The sequence below is a fragment of the Argopecten irradians genome, chromosome 7 (genome assembly GCF_041381155.1).
Source record: "Argopecten irradians isolate NY chromosome 7, Ai_NY, whole genome shotgun sequence".
Taxonomy (NCBI): domain Eukaryota; kingdom Metazoa; phylum Mollusca; class Bivalvia; order Pectinida; family Pectinidae; genus Argopecten; species Argopecten irradians.
This window is the reverse complement of record NC_091140.1, coordinates 34,355,866-34,372,263: the sequence shown is the minus strand read 5'-3', so window position 1 is coordinate 34,372,263 and position 16,398 is coordinate 34,355,866. Positions and strand designations below refer to the sequence as shown.

At 34.7% G+C, this 16,398-nt stretch overlaps 1 protein-coding gene across 1 annotated transcript; it reads right to left on the bottom strand.

The window, feature by feature from the left end:
* Positions 1 to 2,154: 2,154 nt before the first annotated feature.
* Positions 2,155 to 8,349, bottom strand: LOC138327166 (uncharacterized). The gene is made up of 5 exons (XM_069273153.1): positions 8,305 to 8,349; positions 7,933 to 8,269; positions 3,209 to 3,330; positions 2,616 to 2,793; positions 2,155 to 2,396 (listed from the first exon to the last, which is right to left on the bottom strand). The coding sequence occupies exons 1-5, from the start codon at positions 8,347 to 8,349 to the stop codon at positions 2,155 to 2,157; spliced, it is 924 nt and encodes a 307-aa protein (XP_069129254.1).
* Between the last annotated feature and the right edge of the window lie 8,049 nt (positions 8,350 to 16,398).

Below are 16,398 nucleotides of genomic sequence, written 5' to 3'. Positions count from 1 at the left end.
TGGTCATTGTTAGTACATTCCTAAATATTATCATAGGACCAAAGAAATTGATATCTGAGATGAGTGCGAAACTTACTGATCTTGCATTTTTGAATTTTCAAAATTAGATTAGTGAGACCTACTTTTCTACATATTGTGATAGAACAATAAGAATTGATATCTGGGATGAACAAAACACACCGAACATGAATTTTGTAAAATTAGGTCAGTGTGACCTGCTTTTTTAAAAATTACCACAGGACAATGAAAATTTACATTAAGGGTGACCAATAGATGGTGAAGGGGAATTTTGCAAAATTAGGTCAGTGTGACCTACTTTCCTAAATATTGTGATAGAACAATAAGAATTGACATCTAGGATGAACAAAACACACCAAACATGAATTTGGTAAAATTAGGTCAGTGTGACCTACTTTTCTACATATTGTGATAGAACATTAAGAATTGATATCTGTGATGACCAAAACACATCGAACATGAATTTTGTATAATTAGGTCAGTGTGACCTACTTTCCTAAATATTGTGATAGAACAATAAGAATTGACATCTAGGATGAATCAGTAGATGATTTATTATGGACACTTCTAGTGTAGAAATCAGAAGATGATTTATGATGGATACTTTTAGTGTAGAAATCAGTAGATGATTTATTATGGACAAATGAATTTTAAGATTTAACTGTTATTGCTGAATCATCTTGCCATGGAATAAAATCATTAAAGCTTAGAAAAAAGTTCAACATACATTTTGTTATCATGTCAGTGAGGCTATTTTACATGTTCATTGGAATGTTATTGTCAACACATTGCTAGTTATGTTTAATTGAGGTAACAGTTGCAAATAGAAAATATCTGTAAATTCCTACAGCTCAAGAGATGAGTGTGGTGATGCAAAAATTGGGTATGTTCCAGCTTTTTTGAGAACAATGAATTTTTTTAAAAATGTAGATTTTTTCTGCCATTCAACAGAAGTTATTATCCCGTGATTAATGTGTTTAACTTGTAATTTTACAAATTGAAAATAACACAAAAATCTTATTTTGCATAAGGAAACCATATCTGTTTCCAACCGTAAAATTCTATTAAATGTTAAACATAACAATGCATCTCTGATATACTGGTTTCTACACATGCAGTATCCATTTTAAATCATCTATCGATTTCAACACTGATATTATCTATTATAAATCATGTACTGACTTCAATACTTGTAGTATCCAACATCTAATGATTTCTACACATTATTTGTCCAACATAAATCATCTACTGATTGATTTCAACACTTTCATCTATTAACTTCTATACTAACATAAATCATCTACTGATTTCTACACATAGAAGTATCCATAATAAATCATCTACTGATTTCTACACATAAATTATCCATAATAAATCATCTACTGATTTCTACACATAAATTATCCATAATAAATCATCTACTGATTTCTACACATTAAGAATCCATCATAAATCAGCTTCTGATTTCTACACTAGAAGTATCTATGTGTAGAAATCAGTAGATGTTTTATTATGGACAATTAATGTGTAGAAATGAGTAGATGATTTATGATGGATACTTCTAGTCCCTCTCTTTAGATAGAAGTAATAATAGATATAGACATAAAAAAAACAATGGACTTAATCTTGGAGGACCTGTATCAGGGGCAGCACTTAGCCGGAGCCAGAAAGAGGAAGATGAGTAGTTGAGATTGAGATGAGACCTAGGAAGCTGATGGCGGAGACCTAGGGAATTGGGAGAGTCTAGGAGCTAGATTGGAGTTCTACATTTGAATTTCCGAATGATGAATCTAGTGAGGATATTTGGCCTTTGTACCCTGTGTCTAGTTTTCTATGTAGACTATGGTACCTTTATAAACCTTTGTGCCATAAAGCAATAAACTGTAAAGTAGTAGGTATTAACAGAAGTCTACAGTAAACTCTAAATACAATAACACTTGTAAGGGTACAAGCAACTGCTAAAAGTCCCAAACTAAGCTAGGTCTATCAATCACGAATCATACAATTACAATTAAAAAGCAGATGGACACAAGATCGAAAAATATAGAACACATGATGACTGACCAAAACTGTCAACTGTCCTTTATGGTCTCTGAATTAGTCACATTTATATTTTACAGTTTTGGTAAAAAGCGATTATTGCAATCCAAAGTACGAGTTTGCGAATGCTAAGTCAAGTTTTGCGAAGTAATCGTCCTCTCCTCTATCTTTATTAAGCAGCGGCAAACACATGCGAAAAATGCAAGTGTTAGAAGTCGCAAAAATGCCATCTGTGAAGTGTAGAGATGGCCTCATTGGGAAACCAAGTGCGGGTTCTTTTTCACTGGAGGTTGCAAATGACAGTATTTTTTCCAAGGTTATCGGAGAACGTCTTCCAGCTATAAATAAAGATATGAATTTAGTTGTATATGGAAACTTTGCATGAAAAATACTCCGAAATAATGTAATATGTTCCTTCATTCCAATTTTCTATTTGCTTACATATTGTAACAACATGCAAATTCAATAAACTATGTGTATTAATCGTATCGTATATCAAATCAGATGGTGGAAAGACAAAAAACGACTTATAATTCTACAAAATGTATATTACTTACCAAATACTTCTCTGGTGTATTTAACAAAAGTTCTGTACGTCGCTTCTTCGAGCATTCTTTTGTTAGACCCTTCCTCAGAAAATTGACACTTAAATGATGTCAGCAGCTTATTCACTGTCATTGATTGGCTGGCTGAAGGTCTGAACAAATACACCAACGATGGTTTTTGTGACATCAGCTGTGACAAAAACACCAAAAAGAACTCAGTAGGAGATACGTACTCACTCATCAAGTTTTTGAGAAGTTCGTCCTTCAAAAGAGTTATCGTGAATATTGAACCCTATTATTAACATAACAAGAGGCCTATAGGCCTTAACGGTGTCAACCAAGTGTATACCTTTTTTTTTTTTGGGGTGGGGGGGGGGGGGGGGGTAATTAAACATATAGTTGTCATTTCATTTCAAAATTTAAGAAAAAAAAAAACGCTGCGAAGAAATAAGTGATGTTTATAAAGCGAAATAAATAGTGTAGTTTACCATGAAGAATTTATATATTTATATATTTATATATTGGATATTTGCTGGCGTCAAGCAAGGTGTTGCTGTCGTTTACGGACTGGCAACAAAACGCGTATATAACATGTATACATTTACCTGCAGCAAACCAGTCCTCTCAAGACCCCGTTTAAACTGCGCTAGGTGTTCCGACTCTCTTGCATTCCGCAGAAGATTATCCAAAAAATCGGCTGCCGGACCTCCCTCAAGAATGCTCAGTCCTGTGGAGGAAAAATAAAAAAATTCTAAAACGCAACGAAAAACGAGATCAACGTAACTTTCTGTATCGCTCATATGGATATTTTGTCCAGTAACTACACGAATACAGGATTGGGATATTAACTCAGTAATATCTGAGAAATATTACTTATAAACATTAAATCCGCGGTTAACAAATTGAATATATCGCGTCTGTTAGAGGAAGGTTCCCATTAACGTGATACTATGAAAAAATGTAATTAATAAACACACTTTAAAACTGTAGCTGAAACATGTTTTATTGTTCCAAGGTCAATTGACACCGTCACAGCAAGTGTATTGGGGAAATAGCTCTAATGTAGTCTGTGAAAAAGGATAATCCAAAGATGAAATTTTCTTTATACTGATTTATTACAGTCGGGTCCGGAGCGGAGAAATATCAAACTCTACACTTCCAAACCTAGGCTTAAAAGTGAATATACAAGTAACATAAAATGATAATATACAAAACATACAGGAACAAACATTAAACCAGCACTTAGATACAATAGTCGCTAATTAACTTACGCAAGAGTTACCGGTATTGAGCAGTGCTAAGAAGGATTAGCTGAAAAAACATAGGTAAATGGAACTTGGTTGATACGAACTCGGATAATTCGACAACCCGGCTTAATACGAAGTGCTTTGACGGTCCCGGCCGATTTTCCCTCTTTATTTTTGCTAAAAAGAACTTGGATAATTCGAATTCGGAAAACTTGAAGAACTCGGATAATACGAAGTAAATTTTCGGTCCGAATGACCAAAATGATACATAAAATGTTCTTATAATTCGAAATGAGATTTTTTGGACAACGAGAACGCCGAAAATGCCGATTTCTTTTTCATAAATCTGCCGTAGAACGGCATTTCAAAATATATATCTAGGTTTTCTTGTTATAATTTTGCAACTAACATCAGCTATTTCCACATCTGTCTTGTTCACATCTTTTTACTACATGGAACTAGTCTATTTATACCAAGTAAAGAGATCGTCAGTAAACATGATAACTCGCTTAATTCGAACAGTTTTATCTCGGTCCTTTCGAGTTCGTATTAACCGAGTTCCACTTACATTAATGCAATAGATTACTTTAACGAAACGGCGATAATATTTAAAATGCAACTTTGATATTACTTCTGAACTTAGAATAATCACAAATGTCCGAATATGAATCTGTCATAAACCGCGTGACATACATATCGCCCAACTGTTAGCTAGCCGATCATGACCTACTTGTGGAACTGTATGCGCTAAAGTAAAGTACAGCTTTATCCGAAATATACCTTATACGCTTGTTTATATGCATATGCATTTCACCAACTTGTCCAAGTATGTTGTTACATTGTATATTATACGGAAATCTTGTTAACATTAGGAAGACGTCCACTACACATTCTTCTAAACAACTTCATTAAATATTCAAAACGTTTATTTTCATTACGTAGGATGTTTCCCGATGTCGTCATATTTACCATGACTATTACTGCACAAGACGCAAAACGGAGACATGGATCTCCACTGTTAATATATGGATCAGAATTTGTTTGGTGTTTTAACCTCATATTTGGCCATCGTTATCAATTTTATTATTTTGTTATTATTTTAAAGAAACTTTTAATGTTTGTTTCGGAAAGGTAGCCTAGTGGCCCTTTCATGAAGATCATGAAGTTGATTATCTTTCACATTGAATGTGAAAAAAAAATTATCATTCTTCAAAAATGCATTATTATAAGAACCATGCCAACTGACTGTGAACAGAACAATTCGCCAAACTTTTCTATCTTTGCTTCCTAATAAATAATGCTGTGTGGTAGCCTTCTTAGCTTTTTGGGATGCTTATATTTGTAAACATATATATATGGTACCAGTTATTTAAATCGACCTTTTGTTTATGCGGTGATATATTTCGGTTTTGTATGTTGTCCTTTTAGTGTGTATGTGGTGTTGGGACACGGGTTAAGTGCGGCTCGGAAGGGGGACCACACTGACAATGGGCATGTCTGGGTCATTATCTTAACCACTTAGGTCATGGGAGCTGTCACTATGTGGTGGGGATGGATTTGATGAGGGAGGGGGGAGTAGGTCACCATTGAGTGTGTGTAGCTGTGGAGGAGAGCAAACGTGTTAGGGGCTGTTGATACACCCACGTGTTATGTGGGTTGTGATTTTGTATATATTATAAACTTTCGGAAGAATTTATACTAGATATATTCACACTATTTTGTACTGACTTTGACTTTAGCCTTCCTTTGCCCGACTATTATGCACGCGATACAATTGTAGTTCGACACATAATTAACACGTGTGTACACACCCTGACCAGATTTGATCTAGACACAAACAAGTAGCCAAGGTTTTAAGGGTTATGAATACCCCCGTATTTCAACGAGATGAAGTTTCCAAACATCCCCGAATTTTTTATGTAGATGCTTCATGTTTCTCCTATAGTTCCGTCGAGGTCAAATTTAGCAGTAAATAATTACATGTCACATATATTATCAAACCTGGAAAATAATCATGCTATTATGTTCCCGAGTGTTTTGACAAGTATTGATTTACCTACGTATTTAGTGCTGACATTGCATTACAAACGACGGCTGTGGGCAATATAACACAACAGTAACAGTGTGTATTATTTTTTCTATATTTTGTACTATTGTCTATACTTAACCACTATGTATAGTAGTTCAATAGCGCATCTATCAGTTGTCAGCAGGTAAAGCAAACGGTTTATCTTGAGTATGGACATGACAGAGCAAATACCTCAATAGGCCAAGGCCAAAGTTGGTCATATATTAATTCTTAATCAAGTTAATGAATTGCATACCAGCGAGTGGGAGAGTTCTATCGTGACTGAAAAACCTGGCCTATTTTGTTTACATATATTTGTACCCAATTGTTTTTTCAGAAGAAATTAACTTGTAAATTAGCATGTCACTGTCTGTCAACCTAGTTGGGAGACTTACCTATCTAAAACACATAACAACGAATCTATGCAAATCAGCAGACAATGGGCGAAGGACGTATAGCGATGTGTTATTGAAAATATCTGATCAGATGTTTTAATTCATACAAAAGTGACTTGATATTATTGACGAAAAAGTTTATGTTAACGGTTTTTGCGAGCTTTCTAATTTGCATGTGTTTTTTCACACATAACAAGAGGCACATGGACCTTAACGGTCACCTGAGTTCGTTTAGAATGAAATAAAGACATAGAAACACTAATATACTGTCCCTTGAAGTCGGTCATTGATTTTATAAATTTTTAATCTATGAACAGTATTTGCTTCCATCAAACGGTTAACCTGTAAACTCAGAAGATTTTTTGAAATTTAAAAGTAATTATGACCATGTTTGGCCCCGCCCCACTGTTCCCCTAGGGGGTCAGCGAGGACTGATATGGACGTTAAGATACTATATCTCAGGCTAATAATTCTAATCAAGTTTGACTCATTTCCTATGAAAATTGAGCAAATAATATTCCTAAATGTGTTTCATATATAAAATAAAGTAAATTTAACCCCCTCCCCGGGGGAAACGTGATACTCAAGGGTCATATAATTCACAATTTTCATAAAACACCTTAAGACCTATCCATCTATAAAGAGTATTTGATTCTATGATTTCCAGAATTTAAGATGAAGATTTTTAAAGTTTTAGCCTATTTGCCCCTTTTGGCCCCGCCCCTCTGTCTCTAGGGGGTCGACCTAGACCAATATAGATATTATATTAAAATGCTATCTGATGCTTATCTTTCTAACCAAGTTTGACTCATTTCATATGAAAATTGAGCTAACAATGCTCATCAATGTGTTTTCCCTATGTAAACTATAGTAAACTTAACCCCCTCCCCAGGGGAAACAAGAGACCCCAGGGTCATATAATTCACATTTTTTTGTAAAGAACCTTAGGACATTTCTATCTATGAAGAGTAATTGATTCCACCACATCTGTAAGTGGAGAAGAAGATTTTTGAAATTTTAGTCAGTTTTACCCCCTTTTGGCCCCTCCCACAGTCCCCTGGGGGGTGGGGACCATATTATTCACAATTTTGATTAGCATTATGCCTTAGAAGGTTTGTGCAAAATTTCATTGTAATTGCTTTAGCAATTTTGGAGAGGAAGTCTAAATGTAAATTGTTTACGGACATACGACGCACGACGGACGACGACGGACAAAATGCGATTAGAATAGGTCACTTGAGAGTTGTCTCAGGTGACCTAAACATGTAATCAGCCAATATGTTCTGAGTATAAACAGCAGGGAAATCTACTATTTATCAGTTTATTTGTTAGTGTTGTGGAGGGTTGAAATTACACGGCCTACATATCAATGTCAAACTTCCTTTTCACTTTTAAGAGCTTTGCGTTGCTGATATAATTAAAAGTTGACAAACATGTAACAATTGCATATTAAGTTTGCATTGCTGTAAAGGAAACATGATGATCTATGAACTCTATGATAATCAGCAGGCAGAAACAAACCTACAACTAATTATGTGATCTAATAACTGAATCTTTCCATCTATATAGATGTACTGTCATTCAAGAAATGCCAATGAAAAATGAAGCTGTTTGCTTACCAATGACAACTCCTGCTGTGAAATATCGCTGAAGTGCCAGATCTTCATTGCACTCTCGGAGCAGAACCGATTCCCCTCGTTCTTCGAGTAACTTATCTTTGATTTCCTTCAATACCAGCACAAAGAATTCCCGGCGAGGACCTCCGAAATCAACAGCCTCTTCGCCATAGAAAGTCACGTCTATGGGAAGTCTGATGTTTTCGAGGAGTGATATCTCTTCGGTGGCATCACGGAATATGTCTCTGCGCGAAACAAATATTTGTGAGGTTTCGCCCTCAATCGTCTCCTCTTCCGTTTCTAAATCCAACGGGCGTCCCCTCAGGAATATCGAAGTATACTTTTTCAAAATGGTAACGGGTTCAGATGTCGTGCCCCTGTCAAAAGAGACAAGTGTTTATTAAAATGTATTTTAAACATAGTTTTAAAACAAACTTGCAATCAATTGAATTCTGTTGAATTTCAACCAAATAAAATCAAATATGTCTTTAACGAATCAACAAAGAAGAATAAACTTACAATTGATTGGCAGCTGTCTCGACTAAAGCATTTGCCACTTCATTGTTGTTGTTGTTAGGCGATCCCGAAATCGGTCCATCCTCTTCATCGGGCATTCTATCAGGAGCAAAGGTTGATGTTTTGTACATTAAAAAGATGTACAATGATAGAGCAATAAGTAATAACGCAGCATACATTATGACTGTTTAACTAGATCTGTTTCCTACCTAGATGGCTTTAAATATATATCCCTACACCTAAATTGTTTATAATTACTCATCTGTCATTTTATTTGATTTGTTCACATTCTAGTGTATGACACTTTTAAACAAAATCTCTTTTAATTTATCTTGGCATAATAGAGTGGGGAAGTAAATGAGACATTGTTCCTCGTTTAATTTACTTAACTGGAATCTTTTCGTCACGAAAATAATAGCGCGGAAACTGTGATGATATACATGCTCAGAGTTCAACATAATCTGACCTCCTCTGTGCTTTCAACTCCAGAACGCTTGAACCCCCGGTTAATTCTGAGAGACGGCTGTCAGATGTTATGACCCGGCCGCTAATAGTTGTTATCGTCAAATCATCGGCAGCTGCAGACTGTCCGGCAACATATGCAATGAGGTCCTGTTCAGAGATAAAAATATTAACTTAAATAAAAAATTACAATAGAGGGTTATTTCGTCTTAAAGTACAGGATTTTGTCTTGAAGAGTTGTTTGAATTGTTTGATTTGCTAATTTTCCGTTAACTATAATGTTTAACATTTAAATTTTGCGTGACAGTTTTTCTCTCTCATAGATATTTATTTCGTGTCTTCTATACCCAGGTACGTGCGCGATCTAGTAGAAATATTACACTCATTAAACTGTTTGTTTTTGTATTTGATTTTCGCGCTTTATTCAATGGCCGTAAATAATAGACAAACTTAAATCTCCCACGAAAAGTATGTACACTTTTCTTATTTTTATTCTGATCTATATCACGTGATTAAAGTGATTGTATGCATACCTTGCCTGCAGCATTGTTTGGAAAGAATTCTCTGACCAGGCGATCGTATATTTGTATGCGACATTCCACCACCAAAGTGGGACTGCCAGTCAAAGGGAGAGTGTCATTTGTAGGCGTGGACGATCGAGTATGTGATTCATTGTGTAACGTAGACGCAGCTTGTGTAAGGGAGTTGTTTACTACATCACGAGCCTGGCTCCTCCTGGTACCAATTTCAATATCAGGCAAATCATCATCTGAAGAGCTGTCTGTCATAATTTCGATTTTCTCACCAACATGTTCTGGAAAGACAATATTTATGTTTAATGGCTAATATTGTAAATTGTTGAAAAAGTACCTGGCATTTATAGTGCTATCCGTTATAATGTCAGAAATTATCTTACATTTTGAAGAAGATAGTACATGTGTTGCAACAAACCTTTCAAACAAAGGTATAGTCTCAATCTGTCGTATCTCCGTCGGGGGTCAATATAATTCCTATATCCTAATATGGTGAAATTGGCCGAGTTGTCTGGAAGGCGATTGACTTCAGAGCCGTCTGGATATACTAGCATAAACTCGTCCGGACTTTTGTATATTCTCCGAAAATATTGATTTTGTGTGCAAAACTTATCAAAACTATCCTTCCTGATCAGTTCTTTTGTTTCCTCGGTTTTTGAATATGGTCCCACAGCAACAGTACCACCGACCGACGACAAATTCACTGCGCTTATCCTTGAGAACTTTCCAGAAATGAAATGACCAACTCCAACTGATATCTAATAAAGAAAAAGAAAAATTACAATACCGATATCATCCATAGTGATTTGAAAGCAATGATACAAACATATGCATCCCTGGATACATACCATAGTCGTTTGCGACTCCTTCCTGCCGAGCGTGCTACTGCGATCACTTGTTGCCTGATTTCCATGACGACTGCTTGTCGGCGTCGACACATGCCGACCAGTAATTTGTCTCCGAAATGCCTGAAACTGTCCAAATCTACCCTCTCCCTGTGCTAAAACAGATGATATGGAAACTAATATTTTAATGCTACCATAGTTTCATTTCTATTATATTTATGTCTTTTCAAAAGCATGCCTATAAATTGGCTTCTTCTAACACCAGCTCATTAATCAATGTAAATGAAAAACAATGAACATCTATGTATAACCCCTTCTGCATTTTTAGGACACAAGTGTTATTCAATATATTAGCCTATCACTATGTCCTAAATTACAATTCAATTTACCCTTTAATAGTTTTAAAGTAAAGAACCAATCACTTAATAAGTTCCGGTAAAAACTATCTTCGGAGCAAATTCCTTGTAGTCTCAATTTCGATGATATACATTTTAAACTAGCTTCTTAATTATTGTTAAAAGAAATTCCTTCTAAGAACTAACTCTCCTAAAGTCAAATTCTAAAACTAATTTTCATTAAAAACCCTTTATGAAGTCTTCTGCTACAGCCTTAGTCGAATTCTCTTCTTAAGGTCTGTCTGTAAAGTCTAACTCTAATAACTGTAACTGAAGTCTAATTTTCAAGTCTGTCTTTAAAAAACTTCCCACTGTAAGTCAAAAGGCCTTATATATGGAAAATCCGAATTATTCTTGATCAATGACATCACTAACTCGTTTGGATGTATGATCAAAGTCATAGATGTGAAAATTAACCCTCATAGGATTATATGAAACGTTGTACATTACCGGAACATGTGAATATATTTTAATATGGCTCCTGAATGATTAAATACTTATTTATATACCATTATATATAAACTAGCCTCTACGAATGACAACTAAGATATTATACATCATCCTCTGAGGGAGGTGACAACTATCCACATCTAATATATACTTAAGACCAATTATACCCCTTATCTCCACAGTTGCCAAGGCAAATAAGGGGCCCATTCCACATCAACAACAAACTGATCATGCAACCACTTAAACTCTCAGCTCACCTCGGTAATAGGGAACATATGATAAGACAAACAAACGAAAATGAGAACCTCACACAAAGAAAGGTTATTCTAACAGGCTATTTTAATTTAATTCACTAAATTCCTTAGATTAAAGTGTTTTTATCCTGTGTAAAATTATGTGAACAAACTTACCAGCATGTGATGAACACATAGCTATGTATTCTCTCCCTTCATATTCCCAGCCACCAGTAGGTTCCCTGAAGATTCCATCCCTACATATGACATGATGATAATCATCTCCTTCGTTATCTTTGTATCTCAAAGAATGTGCTGATGGAAATGCACTTCCTGTAACAATTTGGAACAAAAAAAACTTCATTATCAAAATCACACATATTGTTACTTTACCAACTTATAGTATATTCATGTTGCACAAAACTCGATACTAAATAGCTTTTACAGTATAAATATTTGATTTGTTCACAGAGATGAATGTTCTAAAACTAAATGACTGTGAACATGGTGATCTGGCGAATAGTTCCGATAAGCAATCACGTTGTATTATGACAAATGTCGTCTTATCTAGGAAGATTGTGGAAATGTTAATTATGAAGATTACAAAGAAGCCAAATTCCCGTAACAGTGATGCCATTGGAAAATAGTAATCCCCTTTTGAAATGAGATATAGTATGTGGGTCTTTTTTTACCACGTTTAACAGTTTTGCGACAGTGTGCCTTGCTCTCTTGAACGGGGTATCAACTACATGGGTTAATCTTAAATATACACTGAGTGTCGACGGAGCAAAACATGGATACTTTTCTGGGATACATGAGTGTATCACCTTTGTATATTTCCAGGTGTTTCCAAGATTATTTGAATATTTTCTTAATATTCCCCTTACTTTTGTATTGTTTCACATCGAGTAATACTCATACTTTTATCTTTCGTTTATTATATAATTTAATGTGTAATGTTGAAACTGATCATTTTCTAACTAAAACAGCAAATAAACCAGTTGTCGTTAACGAATAAAATTACTGAGACGGTCTTCGTGTACTTAGTATAGGATATATCCGGGTCAATATAAACATATATGAAATGCATACTTAGGTCTATCAAGGAGAATTCCATTTCTCCAACAGAGAAACGCAGCGAATCTTCGAGGTTTTCAGAATTCCGTACTTTGATTGATGCCCTGGAGAAAATGTAAATTAGTAGTGGTAAATATATTTTTATGACTGGAATCCATATGTCACAGAAAAGTAATACTGATACTGATATATTTGATAAAATTTAACAAATTCAGTAAAGCTATCATTTACAATATAAAGTCCAAAGGACATAATAAAACAGATACAAATGACTATAGTGTAACTGAATATGCATTTCTATCATGAAGTCTTGGAGGGAAATGATCACAAAATTACATAAGTACTCGAATCGAATAAATAACTAGGACCATGCGAGTAATGTACTGCAAGCGTTCTAAATTCCCCTTCTTAGATAAATACATCATTGTCAGAAAAATAATTGTTACAAATCATTAAGATAAGATAAGATAAGATAAGTTTATTTCTAGTTCAGGACTTATATGTAAAGTCCTCTATACCAGACTCTACGGAAGCGTATTAGGCTCACGTACCAAAATATTTTATAGGATAGCGAAAATGTTTTATTTGGCGGCCGCCAGATAATTAAGTGGCGGTCGCCAAATAATTATCTGGCGGCCGCCACTTAAATTTCTGGCATATACTTATCTGGCGACCGCCATATAATTATATTGCGGCCGCCACTTAATTATCTGGCGGCCGCCAGATAAATTAAGTGGCGGCCGCCAAATAACTGGCGGCCGCCAGATATTAGGCGGCCGCCAGATAATTATTTGTGGCGGCCGCCAAATAAAACATTTTCGCTTTCCTAAAAAATATTTTCGTACGTGAGCCTAATACGCTTCCGTAAGACTCAGACAAAATATAGAGTTTACAGTTAATACATTTTTATCCGGTAATAATAATAAATTAATGATGTATAAAGGCTTTGTAGTTGTATAAGAGTTCTTGTTCTTTCCAATGTTTGTCTAACGCATTTTTGAGTTTATATTTGGCGCCATCACTACATTCTCTGGTACATACAGCTTGCTGTGGAGCAGGTCTCAGATTCGTGTTAGCTGTAATCCAGTAATTGGGGTCAACTGAATTTGTGATTTAGAGGAAAGAAAACGCAGGCATCCATGTCAGTGATTTCTTTTCCTGAGGCCAAGATACTTTTTAGTATTGGTACTAATTGCCTTAACTGGAATACGGCTATATATTTGACACGTAGGGAGCCAAATAAACAAGGAACAAGAACCAAACAATTAAATAGTATAAATACCATTCCTAACCTTCATTATCAGAGTTTCAAGTTGCCTTCCCCCATATTCCCTTTAGGCCTGTATTTAGGTCCCAGTCTGTTATATTTAACAGCTGTCCCCTCTGATCACATTTTACCATTAATTTCCCTTTTAAGGTACACATAAATAAAGTTGTTATCACAAATTGTACCTAGCTCTGGCTGTCCCCTTTACCAATCCTTATTTACTCCAATAATCACCCTTTGTCTATGACGTGTGAACAATGACAAACACCAAATATGTTCACAAAATTGCAATTTTGTAATTATATTAGAGTAAGGTATTCCTTAATAAACATAAACTGTGTATAACGACCACCTGCTTAATAAGACGAATTTCCTTTTGGTCCCCAAAAATATCAATTTTAGACTTTTTGACCCTTTGATGGCCCACTTAGCTACAAAGCCCATTTTTCATTGCCCGTTTTGGTTTAAATAGTCTTGACTATACATATTTATTGTCCCGATTTCATCATAAAGTATCACAAAATAAAGCACATTCTACGTTATAAATTACAAATGCTGCAGGGACAATTTTAACTGATAAATGCGTGGGTCATTTTGAAGTATTTGACAATTCTTGAGGGGCCACTAACAAATAAATATTAAGACATTTCCTGAAAGATAGGGGCAATTTTCAAAATCTAAGGGTCATATTCCAAACAGCTATGCTAAAGTGACCCCTGATGTTGTGGTCACAAAATATATATCCTACAAAATTAGTGCAATGTACCACATGAATATACATCAGCATATCATCCATTTAAACCTAATTACAACAATAATTAGTGAAAAGAGGGGTTGCGATTGAAAGTGCAATCTAAGTTTTTCATGCAATAATAGAATGTTATCATATCAGTAAATATATTTGGTTTTCTTTCAAAGAACGCTTGTTAAGATTTTATTATAGGTGTCCATAGATCATAATATTCAATTACTTTATTTTAGCTCTTCAATATCTACCAGAAATATAAATTTAATATGTTAGTTTTAGACATAATTCACTCTAATAATTGACATAAAAGTATATTAGATTTTATCAGTTCTAACATTAATGTCCTATTGATAAGGCACACAAGTGTTATTTCGTTTTTAGGAAAAGGTTATATGCATGGATATATCAACCGGCACGTTCACATAGAAAATTACGGTAAAGAACTAAACACTTGTTACAAAATTATAGTTCGATATTTGTTCCATCTATGTAAAGCATGTATGAAATTTTCCACTCATTAACTTAACTGTGTAGAAAAGAAATACACACGTAAAAAATTATATAACTGATGGTAAACACATATACTGTACATGTAATATTGTACAGATAAATCTGTATTTGTCTTCAACCGTTATGGAACTTTTCTCTGCCTATGTTGATAATCAACCTTCTTTTATACTTCAGTATTAAGAATTTTGATTAAAATGAACAATTCATCCTATTTTTTATGACATTCAACAACAATGTGTGTTTGTTTTTTTAAAGATATGTTGCATTAATTGTATTTACCGTTGCTACGGTGCCTGTGCTCACTTAGCCTCGATTTGATGTATTACTGTCAGGCTTGCATACAATTTGAGAAAGGTCTTTAGGTGTGGTTAGTTTTCATGACAAACATTTAATTTCGCGGAAATTCATTAAGATTGTGATATGACTAACGATTGACCCACATATTGTATATCAGATATGAATCGTCTTTGTAGTAGACGTATGATGTTTCCGAAAACAACAATCATTGACCTCAAGAACAAAAACTTACTAAGATGTCAATGAAATAACTTGATATTTCCATATAAAGAAGGCGTGAATGATATCAATTCCATCGTAAGATATCGAAACTGAAATTTCAATCTACAATCCCAACAAGTGATATAAATACGGCCAGGTAGTATGTCAAACTTTCGAGGCAATCCGACCCTTTATCAAGTTTGATGTGTATGGTTCATAGTTAATATAGGTTATGAATTGCATATCAATTATTAAACAGATGAAAATCGATAAAATAAATACATTCTCGATAATAAATATACTTACATTTTGGTGTCCCGCCTTTTCAATTGCTTCCTTGGTAAGTTTACAAAAATCCTCTACAAATACGCGTGCAACAATGGATCAAGCGACCATTCCGTATATCACACACCTGTTTTATTTCTCTAACGACCTATAAGCGAACTCTTCTCATGGTCTGCTATTTTTCGAATACCAGACATATTTCTGCGAAAAGACACTTCGCCCCAAAATGACATGTTTGATTACCTACACATTTCGGTCTCCTTTTACACGAGAGATTTTTGTGTCATGCTGTAACGTAAAACAGCGTGACACATTTTCATCTGGAGAGATTTTTGTGTCATTATGTTTTGTACAAAATATCGTGACACATTTACTTTACTAGAGATTTTTGTGTCATGCTGTTTACAGTACAAATTATCGGTACACATTTACTTTACTAGAGATTTTTGTGTCATAGTGATGCTGTTAAACAGCGTGACACATTTACTTTACTATATTTTTGTGTCAGGCTGCTATCGGCCATCGTAGTTTATACCTGTATATATCTTATACCATTTTATTATCCTGTCAGTGCTAATCCAACTTGAACGGATTTAAATCCCATTTAATACATATCTTGTGCATTTCGTATATATACATAATGTGTTTAT